Here is a 16,589-nt window from a genome sequence, read left to right as displayed (position 1 = left end):
CTCATGGAAACTTACCGAATCCCAGAAAATGAGGGTCAACCTTCGACCGTGAGCTTTTGGCGATATACGAGGAGGTTCAGTACCTCCAAGATGACATCAAGAGCCGGCTGCTTACTATCTACACAAACCACTGCCCTCTGGCTGACGCTATTAGAAGTCCACCAGCCAATACCTCCCCTCGATGATTCCACAATATACTATTTCACAATATACTATGGTTGTCCGCTATGTTTAGGGAGGAATATTCACATTATACTATGGTTGTCCGCTATGTATAAGGAGCAAACATGGTGGCTGACTACCTCTCACGACTTGCCACCACCTCGACTTCGACCAACCAGCAGAGGCACAAGCAACTGACACCGACCTCCAAAACCTGCTATCTGGACACCATCCAGCCTCAAGCAGTGCACCATCACAGGCACAACCAAATTAGTTGGGTGCAACATATCCCATCGTAGGCATTGACCAGTCATTGCACAAAACTTCTGGAAGACAGTTTTCAACCTCCTCCACAACTTGCCTCACCCTGGACACAAACTCATAATGGAATGTTTTGTTTGGACTAACATTAAATGGGACTGCGCTGTATGGATGACAGCCTGCATCCAATGCCAACAGCCCAAGACAGGAGATCACGCCCAATCACCCTTTGGGAAATTCCCCATACCGAAGGGCTGTTTCCTACATATCCACATAGACCTAGTGGGCCACTCCCAGATTCAAACGGATACAAGTACATCTTATTAGCCACAGACAGGACAATGCAATGGGTGGAGGCCACACCCCTGACTGATATCTTGGTCGATACTGTTGCTTGAGCTTTCATGACCCTATGGATTGCACGCTTCAGCTGTCCAGAGTCCCCAACAAATGACTGGCAGTTCGTGTCGGCTCTGTTCTTGGAGCTCTGCCACCTCTGTGGGTGCCACTGGTTCCACACGATGGTCTAACATCCTCAATCCGACGGACTCGTGGAACTGTGGCACCACACCCTCAAGACAGTGCTCGTATGCCATGACCAGGAGTGGACTGAGGCCCTCCCCTGGGTGCTGGTTGGCATATGAGCTGCCTACAAAGAAGATCTTGATGCCTCAGTGGCAGATGTGCTCAATGGGGAACTGATCACACTCCCAGCAGAGTTCGTGTCACAAACCACCAACCCCGTGGACATCAACCTGCAGACCTAGTAAAATGAGTCAGGGACCACACCCACCACGTCCGCATCCCACTGCCGTCCTATCACGCCAAACTGACCATCTTTGTGCAAAAAGATCTCCAATCATGTACACATGTCATGCTCAGAACTGATGCCACCAAAACCGCCCTCCACCCTGTGTACAGTGGCCCATACAAGGTGTTGAAATGAGGGTGAAACACTTTTAATATCTTGCAAGCTGGAAAAACAACAACAGTGTCACTGAACCGCCTAAAGCCGGTGTGGACTTTAGCGGACACAACCAGTATTTACCCTCCACTGGCCGCAGCTGAAGGCCTCCCAAGCCAATTTACAGTCAGCCTAGACCTGTGAGACATTTCCGTAACACAGCAGAATTCACTACTCATGGTTATGGCCAAATTCGACAACAGTCGGGCTATAGCACAGTCTCGAGGTTATTAGGGCATTCCATGCCCCTTCCGCCTATGATCGACACAGCAGGTCTGAAATCCACTCTTTCTTCAGATGGCTACCTGCTCGTATCAGCCCCGGAGCACTTGACACTCAGGACACCACCGTCGATGGACCAACAGAGCCTCACCAACACCAGATGACGCACCACCAGCCACCAACACCTCAACAGACATCGCCACCGCCCCATCACCACCACCGCTGACAGCATGGGCCAGCCGCCCTTTACAGCTGCCCAGGCACCTGGCAGATTACAATATATTGGCCCTTGCTATGGCCAGCAGGACAACACATCATGGCATACACCAGTCAATGCGCTCCGCACTTGTGGGGGAGGGGCTCTGTGGGGACATAGAACCCCCAATAATATCACTGCCCTACCACAGCAAGAACAACTGTATCCTTGCCAGATGAGTTCTCTGTACTACATCCTCTATGCTACACGCATTGTGTATAAGCTGAGACAGTAAAAGTATTCATAGTAAGAGACGGGAGAACAAGTGATTATTTATCCTTGTAATTACCCTGCCCGCTCTCCACTACCTACAAATCCAACCTTCTCTCTTTGACCTTTAATAAGCACTAGTTCTTTGATAGGGATCTTCATATCCTTAGAACAAGAGCAGGAGATGTGTACATCATGTTTACAGTCAGCGCCACGTGAACATGGACCCTGAAATTCTGAACATAGCTTAATCTCACACTTGCAATTGAGAATGTCAAAGAGTTTGTCTAACACTGCTATGAAAACCTCTTTCACTTCCATTTTCCTCTGCTAAGTGATATGTTTTTGGCCTTTTCCCAGTTTTACTCTATCTTCTTCAGGACTGCAACTCTCGAATTTAAAATTGGCACCACAAAACAATTGTTTGCTATCCCCTATTTTCCAAGTACTTTTAAATAAATATCCTTTTCAAGAGCAGCTGCTGGGTAATTTTTGACATTTCTCCAATATTCTCTCTCAAGAGAACGCAAATCTTAGAACATCTTGCAGAGTTAGGAGTTCAGAAGGCAGCATTTATCAATCAGTTCCAATGAAGTTACCCATGTGAGTGGTAATTGCCAGTCTCATATTTCTTTCACTACCCATGATTCCAAGTTTTCAGATTTTGCGAGTGGAAGAAACTATTTGAGTCTGCCAAAAGGAAGACAAGAAAAAGTCACCTTTGATAAGACATTAATAAAAAGACATTGTCCTGCGCTTGATTATTGCCAGTTTAAAAACTTTAAGAGTGGCATTAAAAAAGTTTACAGATTTTATGGTATACTCTTATCATTAGAGCAAGGGCAGAAATAATGATAAGAAGGCACTTCTTGAAAGAAGGCAGTTTGCTGTGTATTTTTAATGAAACGACAAAATATAATGAAACTGAAGTGCCTATTTACCAAGCAAAATAATGTAATTGCCATTTATTGTAAATATAATTGGGAATTGCTAACCAAAAGACAACTTTATGACCCCCTCATTTCCTGAAAAATGAAGTAAAACTATTTGACACACCCTACTGTAAGAAGAAGAAGAAGAAGAAGTATGGGTTAAGGAGTGGACATGCTGGGAGCGACATACATGGTTGTAAAAGGATACAGCTCAGGACAAAAATATAGTTTCAAGGAAGGAGATGGGATGGAACAGAAGCAAAAAGAAACAGGAGAAAAGAGTCTGGTTTGGAGATGGGACGGAACGGGGTGAGAAAAGAAGAGGGGAAAGAATTAGTTCTTGTGACAGGTGATGAAGACTGATCTATCCTGTGGGCATTTTAGTTGCTGGCAGGCCACTTTGAAGTGATGTAAAATGCTAGTCAAAACCTAGTGGCCAACTGATGTTGAACACATTCAGTCTATAGAGACCCTATCCCTTGTTATATACAGAGTGAGTCACCTAACGTTACCGCTGGATATATTTCGTAAACCACATCAAATACTGACGAACCGATTCCACCAACCAAACGTGAGGGGTGAGAAAAGAAGAGGGGAAAGAATTAGTTCTTGTGACAGGTGATGAAGACTGATCTATCCTGTGGGCATTTTAGTTGCTGGCAGGCCACTTTGAAGTGATGTAAAATGCTAGTCAAAACCTAGTGGCCAACTGATGTTGAACACATTCAGTCTATAGAGACCCTATCCCTTGTTATATACAGAGTGAGTCACCTAACGTTACCGCTGGATATATTTCGTAAACCACATCAAATACTGACGAACCGATTCCACCGACCAAACGTGAGGAGAGGGGCTAGTGTAATTGTTTAATACAAACCATACAAAAATGCGTGGAAGTATGTTTTTTAACACAAACATACGTTTTTTTAAATGGGACCACGTTAGTTTTGTTAGTACATCTGAACATAAAAACAAATACGTAATCAGTGCCGTTTGTTGCATTGTAAAATGTTAATTACATCCGGAGATATTGTAACCTAAAGTTGACACTTGAAACCTCCGATGTTCAGTTGCGTGTTGTAACAAACACGGGCCACAGTCGGCAAGCAGCATCTGCAGGGACATGTTTACGATGATGACCGTGTTTACGAGTGTGGCTGTAGTGCACTGTTGTGGTTTGGTCTAGCTGTCACAGTGTCCGCATGTAGCACTTGCTGCTATTGTTATTCTGCATTCATCTCCGTACGCAGACCAACTATAGTACGCCGTGTTACCAGACGTCTGTGATAGTGTAGTGTTGTAGAAACTGTGACCATGGTGTATTCGAACTCTGAAAAGGCGGAGATGATACTCATCTATGGCGGGTGTCGACGAAATGCAGCTGAAGCCTGCAGGGTGTATGCAGAACGGTACCCGGACTGAGAGCATCCAACGTGCCGCACATTGCAAAACATCTACCGCCAACTATATGCAACAGGTATGGTCGTAGCACGCAAACGGGTCCGTAACAGGCCCGTCACAGGAGAAGCGGGTGCAATTGGTGTGTTAGCTGCTGTTGCCATGAACCCATGCATGAGTACACGGGACATTGCGAGAGCCGGTGGACTGAGTCAAAGTAGTGTCATGCGCATACTGCATCGTCACCGCTTTCACCCGTTTCCTGTGTCGCTACATCAGCAATTACATGGTGATGACTTTAATCATTGAGTGCAATTCTGTCAATAGGCATTAACAGAGAATGCGTTGCAGTTCTACCTGTTTACCAATGAAGCGGGTTTCATAAACCACAGGGCAGTGAATCTATGGAACATGCATTACTGGTCCATGGACAATCCTCACTGGCTCAGACAGGTAGAGCGACAGCGACCATGGACTGTAAATGTATGGTGCGGAATCATTGGCGACCACCTCATTGGTCCTGACTTCATTGCAGGAGCCCAAACAGCTGCAACATACATCGCATTTCTACAGAATGATCTGCCAACGTTGCTCAAAAATGTTCCACTGGAAACGCGTCGACGTATGTGGTATCAGCATGATGGTGCACCTGCACATTCCACGATTAACACTAGGCTGACCCTTGACAGGATGTTCGACAGGCGTTTCATAGGACGTGGAGGACGCATAAATTGGCCAGCCTGTTCTCCTGATCTTACACCTCTGGACTTCTTTCTGTGGGGTACGTTAAAGGAGAATGTGTACCGTGATGTGCCTACAACCCCAGAGGATATGAAACAACGTATTGTGACAGCCTGCGGCGACATTACACCAGATGTACTGCTGCGTGTACGACATTCATTACACCAGAGATTGCAATTGTGTGCAGCAAATGATGGCCACCACATAGAACATCTATTGGCCTGACATGTCGGGACACACTCTATTCCACTCCATAATTGAAAACGGAAACCACGTGTGTACGTGTACCTCACCCCTCATGGTAATGTACATGTGCGTCAGTGAAAAAGACCAATAAAATGGTGTTAGCATGTGGACGTAATGTGCTGTACCAGTCTCTTCTGTACCTAAGGTCCATCACCGTTCCCTTTGGATCCCTACGTAATTCAGTGCTCTCCGATACACACGATCTAACAGCGGAGGAGTGGTACTCAAGCGTCAATTTTAGGTTACAATATCTCCGGATGTGATTAACATTTTACAATGCAACAAACGGCACTGATTATGTATTTGTTTATATGTTCAGATGTGCTAACAAAACTAACGGGGTTCCATTTAAAAAAACGTAGGTTTGTGTTAAAAAACATACTTCCATGCATTTTTTTATGGTTTGTATTAACCAATTACACTAGCCCCTCTCCTCACATTCGGTCTGTGTAATCGATTTGTCAGTATTTGATTTGGTTTACGAAATATATCCAGCGGTAATGTTAGGTGACTCACCCTGTATATCCTATAAATGGTGCTGAAAGACTTATTTCGTACTGCACAGCATGGGCATGACAGGGCTGGCAACTGAACACTCACATGTATAAAAATCATTAGACAGACTGGATCGTTTTGTGGTATCATTAAGAACCCAAGAAATATATTGTGGGTGTTAATTAGGAAGCCACATATTTATCTGGAATGGTAAAGAAGGATTTTGGATAGCTGTAAGTAATGTCAGGATATGACTTGTGGATGTCATACATCTACTGTGGCTGGCAGTAAGATTCCAGTTCAGACTGCTATATCGTAACAAAGGGAACACTTTTATCATGTTTGGAGATGGGTCATGATAAAATTAAATTCAGGGATGGTAATGTATTTCCAGCATGTACCTGGGTTTCAGTCTTCTTTGTTTTATTGTGCCTTTGTCCTGGATCGGTGCTGGGTCAACATGATTATAAATGGGTTCGACATGGTTGGTTAGTTTAACCAGTGGCTGGATGCTCTTGCTGTTGCGACCGGTCAAATCACGCAGGTCATGTCACCCCATCATCTCAGATCTTCATGAAACGTTGCACATTTGCTTACACTTATAACATAAGAATTTATGCACAATGTTTTTGCTCTCAGACTAACACTTTTTTTTATCGAGTTTTAAATGTAATGACAATCTGATAGTTGGGCTTTGCAATCTGATAATTGGGCTTTGCAAAATGGTACATATCTACACAAATGCCCATGACTCACGTGTTGTCGAAGCTTTTGATTTGGAATTTTTTTCCTAAGTTAAGGGAAGCACATACTTAACAGACATGTAATTAAGCAGTAAAGTTACAAAGAACAATACAAAAAAATTTGATACGTGTCACTTCCCTTTTTTTAAAAAAAAAAAAAAAAGTATAGATGTATTGAAAAATGCTGAAAACTGCCTCACATTTCTCCAACCTGGTGGGAACATATAATTGATCTTAAATAATTCCCAAGACAGTAAACACTGTAAGAAAATAAAATTATTAATGAGTTTTCTATGAATGGACACACAAATTAATCTGAAATCACAAGAGCCGACACCCACTGCTTCGTATCTTCATGAAACTTTTTCTACTTGTTATTTTCTGCTAGACAATAGTCACATACCTCATGTAGACTGAGGGGAAATAATGGACATTTCTTACACAAACGTAAATGCCGCAACTTAAGTTTGTCAGTAGGATTGCATTATTTCAGACAAAAATAACAACAACAATAATAATAGTAACAGAAAGTATCTTATTTCCAACACATTACTGTTGTATTTCCCCAGATATCACAGAAGGTACGCAGCTTCATTGGGAAAAAATTAGTAACTTTTCTTGACTTAAGGGAATATAGAAAATCAACTTAATCTGTTGTGGTCCAAACAATGATTTTTAAATATGGCAAACACTTTCTGGCAGCTGATACATGATTTATTTTTATTGAAACTCCGATATTATTTTTTTAAAAAAGAAAAAGAACAAGTACCCTGAGTTTTGATAGACACTGGATGTTCATTTAACATATATCACATCATTGTTCGAGAGATCATTCAAATCAAGTTATGTAAACTGACAACCTATAGTAAGGCTGCCTCATGAAAGTACAGGGTCAAAAGTTAGCATTCCGATAACTTCATATCTTTTTCATGAAAGTAATACATCCTGCCTAATGATGTTGATTTAGGTACACCAATAGTACATAAAATGTTTTCCAAAGTCACAAAATAAGACCAAAAGAATGATACTGCTGGTTCAGGTAGGTGGAGAAAAAGTAGTTGAACATCTCCTCCTTTATCACAGACATTTCTGACAAAGGCCAAGTACCACATGTCATCAGATACAGCTGCTACAAACGAATTTTGTTGAGGACGGGTGCATGTCCATTGTGTGGCATTTTCATTGAATGAAAAAAATCAAGGAAGGCTTTTCAGAAGAATTTACTCTTCTAATCTCTAAAGAATCACAAGAAAGTGGTTTGTAATGGTGGAAATTCCTGGTACCAGATATTGTGCGAGTTGTCGAAAATCTCTTCTCGGAGTTCTTGCATAGGAAATCTACATTGACTTTCTCTAAGAAGTGAAGAAAACATTTGTCAATAATAGCCTTGCAGAAATTGTGACCACCGGATGCATTTGTTATTTGTGCATCATCCACTAGTTGAAGACTAGCCCTTCTCAATATATGTTTTACAGTTCCTCCCAAACCATCGCACACAGATTTACTGTGGCTAGTAGCGAAAGACAAATGCTCAGCATCAATATAAAAATTGTTCTGTGATCACACAATTTTTTAAAGCTTTTTCTATTTTTATATATAGCAGCATATCAATCAGGGAAATAATGCACTCTCTTCACTTGTGGGTAATGCTCTGTCAGCCACTTAACCATTTTTTTCTGCACAGCATTTGCTAATCCTAAATCATGTCCCATATAATCACTTATAAAGCAATGGTTCACTATTACCAATTTACTTTCTTCATTTACCACATAAACACAAACATGATTGTTGTACAGCTGTTTCTTATCCAGTGGTAACTCTGAACTTCGTTCTGAATTATAAAACTATAGTTTTCAGCAGAGTCCATTAACAGAATTGCTTTTTCCAGGGTTGGGTTTTCTTCAATATTTTCAATTATTTTGACTGACACTTCAGATATAAATGAGTGTAGTTTAAGTGCTTGTAATTTTGTTACCAACAAGTCTATGTACTCACCCACAGTTGCAGACTGTTTTACCAATTGTGCCCAACGATCTGTGTTTATTCACTGGCAATTTCATCATCAGTATCTTTGTATGCTAATTTCTGTTTTAATAATTCTGGCAGTTTGTCATCACTGGGACAATTATCACAGTGATTAAGCATACAGTCATAGAATTCAGAGTCACACACAAGAAATTTTATAAGTTCGTTGTATGTTTCTTCAGTGTGTTCCGCATCCAAAAGCAGTTTTACGTATTTGTGGACCCCCTCCCCCCTTCCCCAACACACACACTCTGAATGAGTGCTGGCAGGATCAGCTAAAATACACCACTTCGGGCTTAGTGAACATTTAGATAGACCAATGTTAATGTTAGGATTCTCCCATTCAAAACAAGAGTGCAGTTCTCTTAAGTTTCAAAGAATGAGTCTTTCTAGCATATATACATTCTTCTGAAGGCTAACTTTGTCTTTTGCTCCTGGTAACATTCGAGCATATTCATCATTTTGGTAGAAATCAGTGACAATCTATACCACTTCATCAGCAATAACTTTCCCCCCTTTTGGTTTAGGAATTGATAAAATATCCATTTATGTTTTCAGTTTCCTTGCTTGTCAAACCACATACTCACTAACATTGAATTCTGACATTATGTTTTCTTTTGATGAAGATCATGGAGCTAAAGTTAAAATTTGAATTTTTTTTTCAGGCATTCTAACACTAACCACTTTTTCTTTCACTAACAATATCATGGCATCAAAATCTTTGGCTTTCTTAACAATTTCATCATCAAATTTTTCTTCTATGCCGTCAGAATCTTCAATACTGCAATCTAATGCCCGGCACACTTTTCTTTCCTAAACATGCTTCATTTTTTTCTACCTTCTTTTTGTTATATTAAGTCCTGCTGTGCTTTGGAATGGAGAGAAGTTTTAAGGGAGAACACCCCCAAATCATGTTAAGTTTTATTTGTATCCTCAATATTTTGATTTTGACTTTTCAGTAATGATTCATGAAATGTCACCTCTGGGTCACCTGCAACACTTTCATTTCTATCACTGATGTCAGTTCCTGTTCACAAATCTTACAAAATGTAGAGCACAGTTTTTGGTCTGGTTTTACGTAGATTCTTTTAGCACTTAATGTTTTTGTTAAAGACAAGCAAACTGACCTCCAAGATTTTTTAATTATTTGTCTGTGTTTTTTGAAAGGATCACGAGTTCTTTGATGACCTTCTAAAACTTGTAAGTAATAGTATCTGTGGTGTCCACGTATAGTAGCACTTTCTTGATGTTGTGGAAAGCTAATATTGGATCGCAGCAATATCAAATCTTGTTGGTGCTCGATCAGCTCTTATGTTTTTTGTGAAGTTTTTACTAAGGTATAGGTTGTCAAATGACATAGTGCTTTTAGTAATTTTCCAACAATGCATGAATTCACATTTTCCATTGCAATTAACTGAGCACTAATTCACTTAAAACATACTTTATACAAGTGGAATGATAGGGCCACACCACAAACAGATATGACATATCTCACAGAAAGACAAAGAGCAACTGAGGTGAAATAGACAAATGGTTACATGCCAGTTATTCTCAACAATGAATTTTAGCAACTGCTGCGGTGTTTTCATGCCTATACAGGTTTTAAACAAGCTACTGCTGCCTAAGAAAACTTTTTTATCGCTGTGAGCAAGTGATTGGCTGAATATATAAATCATATATATTACAGTCTTTAAAAAAATTACTGAATTAATCAAATGAAAGGAAATAAATTTTCAGATTTAAATTTAACTTGCCTGCCTGGAATGAGTTATACCTAAATACGCTAATTTGATACTCTTGCATCTGAGGCAGTGAGTGGATGAGCTTACTTAAAATGACTCTTTTTCCAACACAGCAAAAAGTATTTTGATTTCAGATGCGTGTGTCAATTAGCAGAAGAACTGATAAAATTTCTATTTTATTAGAAAGCTTACAATCTAGGGGATTATTTAAGACCAAAATCAGGTTCCCAGCAGGTTGGAGAAATGTGATATAAGGATTTTTCTACATTCTTGCAATTTTTCTGAAATTGAAAATTGACATACATTAATGTTTGTAAAAAAATTTCTTTGTAGCTTTGCTACTTCGAAACTGGATATCTGTTAACAATATGTTTTACTTAATTTATGAAAAAATTCCAAATCAAAAGTTTCATAAACACCTGAGTATGGACATTTATGTAGATAAGTACCATTTTGCATTGAAATTCTTGCAGATTCCAGTTATCATAATATCTACATCTACATCTATACTCCGCGAACCACCTTACGGTGTGTGGCGGAGGGTACTTATTGTACCACTATCTGATCCCCCCTTCCCTGTTCCATTCACGAATTGTGCGTGGGAAGAACAACTGCTTGTAAGTCTCCGTATTTGCTCTAATTTCTCGGATCTTTTCGTTGTGATCATTACGCGAGATATATGTGGGCGGTAGTAATATGTTGCCCATCTCTTCCCGGAATGTGCTCTCTCGTAATTTCGATAATAAACCTCTCCGTATTGCGTAACGCCTTTCTTGAAGTGTCCGCCACTGGAGCTTGTTCAGCATCTCCGTAACGCTCTCGCACTGACTAAATGTCCCCATGACGAATCGCGCTGCTTTTCGCTGGATCATGTCTATCTCTTCTATTAATCCAACCTGGTAAGGGTCCCATACTGATGAGCAATACTCAAGAATCGGACGAACAAGCGTTTTGTAAGCTACTTCTTTCGTCGATGAGTCACATTTTCTTAGAATTCTTCCTATGAATCTCAACCTGGCGCCTGCTTTTCCCACTATTTGTTTTACGTGATCATTCCACTTCAGATCGCTCCGGATAGTAACTCCTAAGTATTTTACGGTCGTTACCGCTTCCAATGATTTACCACCTATGGCATAATCGTACTGGAATGGATTTCTGCCCCTATGTATGCGCATTATATTACATTTATCTACGTTTAGGGAAAGCTGCCAACTGTCGCACCATGCATTAATCCTCTGCAGGTCTTCCTGGAGTACGTACGAGTCTTCTGATGTTGCTACTTTCTTGTAGACAACCGTGTCATCTGCAAATAGCCTCACGGAGCTACCGATGTTGTCAACTAAGTCATTTATGTATATTGTAAACAATAAAGGTCCTATCACGCTCCCTTGCGGTACTCCCGAAATTACCTCTACATCTGCAGATTTTGAACCATTAAGAATGACATGTTGTGTTCTTTCTTCTAGGAAATCCTGAATCCAATCACAAACCTGGTCCGATATTCCGTAAGCTCGTATTTTTTTCACTAAACGTAAGTGCGGAACCGTATCAAATGCCTTCCTGAAGTCCAGGAATACGGCATCAATCTGCTCGCCAGTGTCTACGGCACTGTGAATTTCTTGGGCAAATAGGGCGAGCAGAGTTTCACATGATCTCTGTTTGCGGAATCCATGTTGGTTATGATGAAGGAGATTTGTATTATCTAAGAACGTCATAATACGAGAACACAAAACATGTTCCATTATTCTACAACAGATTGACGTAAGCGAAATAGGCCTATAATTATTCGCATCTGATTTATGACCCTTCTTGAAAATGGGAATGACCTGCACTTTCTTCCAGTCGCTAGGTACTTTACGTTCTTCCAGCGATCTACGATAAATTGCTGATAGAAAGGGGGCAAGTTCTTTAGCATAATCACTGTAGAATCTTAAGGGTATCTCGTCTGGTCCGGATGCTTTTCCGCTACTAAGTGATAGCAGTTGTTTTTCAATTCCGATATCATTTATTTCAATATTTTCCATTTTGGCGTCCGTGCGACGGCTGAAGTCAGGGACCGTGTTACGATTTTCCGCAGTAAAACAATTTCGGAACACTGAATTCAGTATTTCTGCCTTTCTTCGGTCGTCCTCTGTTTTGGTGCCATCGTGGTCAATGAGTGACTGAATAGGGGATTTAGATCCGCTTACCGATTTTACATATGACCAAAACTTTTTAGGGTTCTTGTTTAGATTGTTTGCCAATGTTTTATGTTCGAATTCGTTGAATGCTTCTCTCATTGCTCTCTTTGCGCTCTTTTTCGCTTCGTTCAGCTTTTCCTTATCAGCTATGATTCGACTACTCTTAAACCTATGATGAAGCTTTCTTTGTTTCCGTAGTACCTTTCGTACATGATTGTTATACCATGGTGGATCTTTCCCCTCGCTTTGGACCTTAGTTGGTACGAACTTATCTAAGGCGTACTGGACGATGTTTCTGAATTTTTTCCATTTTTGTTCCACATCCTCTTCCTCAGAAATGAACGTTTGATGGTTGTCACTCAGATATTCTGCGATTTGTGCCCTATCACTCTTGTTAAGCAAATATATTTTCCTTCCTTTCTTGGCATTTCTTATTACACTTGTAGTCATTGATGCAACCACTGACTTATGATCACTGATACCCTCTTCTACATTCACGGAGTCGAAAAGTTCCGGTCTATTTGTTGCTATGAGGTCTAAAACGTTAGCTTCACGAGTTGGTTCTCTAACTATCTGCTCGAAGTAATTCTCGGACAAGGCAGTCAGGATAATGTCACAAGAGTCTCTGTCCCTGGCTCCAGTTCTGATTGTGTGACTATCCCATTCTATACCTGGTAGATTGAAGTCTCCCCCTATTACAATAGTATGATCACGAAACTTCTTCACGACGTTCTGCAGGTTCTCTCTGAGGCGCTCAACTACTACGGTTGCTGATGCAGGTGGTCTATAGAAGCATCCGACTATCATATCTGACCCACCTTTGATACTTAGCTTAATCCAGATTATTTCACATTCGCATTCGCTAATAACTTCACTGGATATTATTGAATTCTTTACTGCTATAAATACTCCTCCACCATTGGCGTTTATCCTATCCTTGCGGTATATATTCCATTCTGTGTCTAGGATTTCGTTACTGTTCACTTCCGGTTTTAACCAACTTTCCGTTCCTAATACTATATGCGCACTATTTCCTTCAATAAGAGATACTAATTCAGGAACCTTGCCCTGGATACTCCTGCAGTTTACCAATATTACGTTAACTTTTCCTGTTTTTGGTCTCTGAGGATGGACGTTCTTTATCAATGATGATAATGTCCTCTCTGGTAAGCCGTCAGGTATTTTATCGTTTCGCCCAAGGGGGGGTCCCTCTAACCTAAAAAACCCCCGTGTGCACGCCACACGTACTCTGCTACCCTAGTAGCTGCTTCCGGTGTGTAGCGTAGTGCACTACATTTAAAATTCAATATAAAATAGAGTTGTGGTTTGAGCCCAAAAAGATTTGTAAGAAGTTCCTAAGTTATAAGAATAAGCAAATGTGCAAAGTTTTGTGAAAATATGAGATTGAGGGTTACACATCTTTGAATTATTGCATGTTTTGATGTGGAATGACCCAATCCTGTTACCCCCTGGCTCAGAATATCTGTACCCCAACTGTCTGCGTGTAGTGTTAATCACGTGAAAATGAGCAGACGTTTTCTCAATGTTAGGTACCTGTTCAGTATTCACCTAGTGGAATGAAGGAAACTCACTAAAAAGTATATCCAGGCTGACCAGCGCACTGCCCTTTATTGTTGCTCTGTCAGGCGAATTCAATCTGAGGCTGGCATACCTCACTGTTGTGGAAATCACACTTTAACACACAGACTATCTGAGCAGGTACATAGTTGAGTTTCAGTGTGCAATTTTAACTCATTTTCCTTTGTCCTGTTCCTTCATTGTCTTTTTCTTTCTCTCACAAAGTCTATCCTCCTCCTTCATTTTTCTATTAGTACCTGTCTCCATTACTTCATACCAAATTTTTTCCCCTTTTACTTTACCCCTCATCACACCATCTTTTTGTTCAACTCTTCCAGTTTACATACTTTTGTTTTCTCTGAGTTGATTAGCTGTAAATCATTTCAATACTTTGGATTTTGAATCAAAGTTAGCAATCCATTGTTACTTCCCAATCTTTTCAGAACTTGTGTCCACTCTGATGTAAGGTTTGCCTGAATTCTTTCTTCTTTCCACCAGCTGTGGAGCTATCCTTTTTATTTTGCCTATTTCTTACCTGTTCCTTCTTATAAAGATGCTGGTTGAAAGTTATGAATGAGATACAACATCTACTTTTTGATTCTTATGTCTATTCTCTTCAACACTTAGCAGTTGTTTGTGTTTTAATTATTAGCTTGTGTGTGGTCTCATCTGAAAGTACTATACAGAGAAAATTTTGGCAACTCCTGGGCACACAAATGCAATCTTCAGTGACTATCTTGTGCATTAGCTGTACTTACTCTCGAAAATTCAGGCCACTGTAATGTTTGATGCTTTTGACAACAGAGTGCCGTAAATGAGGCCAATGCTTGACCAAAATCTTCTCAAGAAGAGCCCGAAAACAATGAATCTGAAACAGTAGTTACTTACTAAATATGTGAGTAACACAAGAAACTGAAGTTACATTAGAACATCAAATATGAAACACACACTTGCTAAAAGAAAACTGATAGGACACTCTGCAATCTTCAATAGCAAACAAATATATGATACACGCCTTATAACAGTACTAATGAATGATCACTTCTTTGTATACAGTAAGACCATGATAATTCAGCACTCGATGGTCTGGCAGACCTAACTGTCCAGCCTGCATCAGAAATTTTCCTTTATTTCTAGCTTGGTGTGGTTTGCTGTACAACCCAATGCCTCAAAGAAACATCCACACACACTAATGAAAAGAGTGCATTTTCAGTACAAGACACTAACAAAAATGTAGTTATCGAAGAAGAAACACCTACAGCCCACATCTGTTGCACTGAGACTTCAGAAGCCTCACACACTTTTGTGACATTCATTGAGAGTAGTCAACAATAGAACACTTCTGAAGTTACGGAGGTGCACATATAAAAAAACAATTTTTTTTCAGAAATATCTCAATCCAAGAAACAAGTCAGCATTTCTGTAATGTTCCAGTGGGCTCTGAAGAATATCTCAGCTACACTATTAGCGGTATATACCAGTCAGACATATTCCATGACCACGAAAAAATCATATCTGTGCTATTCTTAAAGACAGTGATTCCAATTAAACTGCACCATATTCTTGGCATAAATGTTTATCAATCAGCTTGTTGTTAATCTTTTGAAATTAGTACTGCTGATTTTATTTTGTAATGAGCGTAAAAAGGATTATTTATGTATATTGAACTTTTGAAAGCCTTTGAGCTTTAAACTGGTTTAATACAGCAGTGCAGAATTCAACTTTTAATTCATTTTTGTCTTTCCAGAAAAGTAATACACACTTTTAATTTTTTTTTGTAGTGTAACTTCTGCTGTCGTGTTTAATAAATAGCAGATATCCGTTTTGTACCTTAAAACTATATGTTTCACTTATATCCCTTATTTTAAACCAGCTTTTTAAAAATGACTGTGATAATCTGGTATATCTGATAATCTGGCATTTACATGTCCCAGAGCACACTGGACTACCAAACTCCTACTCTATACTGAAGCACACAATCACAATACTCATATAAAATTAGTATTTTGTCAAGTATAAATATCTGGAACAAAAACTTCAGTTGCAAGAATAAATTTAACTGAATTTCTGGACTATTGTGTTGCTTTGATACAAAACTACAACTGACCTGTACAGTTTCCTGAGAGTTACCATATTCTGTACATGATGCATCAGCAACATGTTTGGCAAAACTGACAGTGCTGAGAAAAAATTATATTTACTTTAACGTGAAGGACAAGTGCACAGTACAGTTAACAACAGGGTTGGTAGTGCCTTGTTGGCATACAGTAAAAGCAATGTGTCACAAAAGGACATAAATAATTTAGGAGTAAAGAAAACAACTTGCCAAGTAATAGACTTTCACTGGTATATAAACAATACTGAAAACATTGGAAGCTTTCACACTCAAGAGTGTGCACACATACCAACACACACATACCCCTGTACAGCTATG

General features: G+C 39.9%; 1 protein-coding gene across 2 annotated transcripts in view; it reads right to left on the bottom strand.

Moving 5' to 3' along the window:
* Positions 1-16,589, bottom strand: part of LOC124797865 (methyltransferase-like protein 25B) — a 102,257-nt gene that overhangs the window by 19,284 nt on the left and 66,384 nt on the right. For both annotated transcript variants that reach the window (XM_047260941.1, XM_047260940.1), the window contains exon 9: positions 14,914-15,023. In XM_047260941.1, coding sequence (XP_047116897.1) covers positions 14,914-15,023 — 110 coding nt within the window. The remainder of the gene's footprint in view (positions 1-14,913; positions 15,024-16,589) is intronic.

Source organism: Schistocerca piceifrons, chromosome 5, assembly GCF_021461385.2.
Source record: "Schistocerca piceifrons isolate TAMUIC-IGC-003096 chromosome 5, iqSchPice1.1, whole genome shotgun sequence".
NCBI classification, from domain to species: Eukaryota; Metazoa; Arthropoda; class Insecta; order Orthoptera; family Acrididae; genus Schistocerca; species Schistocerca piceifrons.
This window is presented reverse-complemented; position numbering and strand designations above follow the sequence as displayed.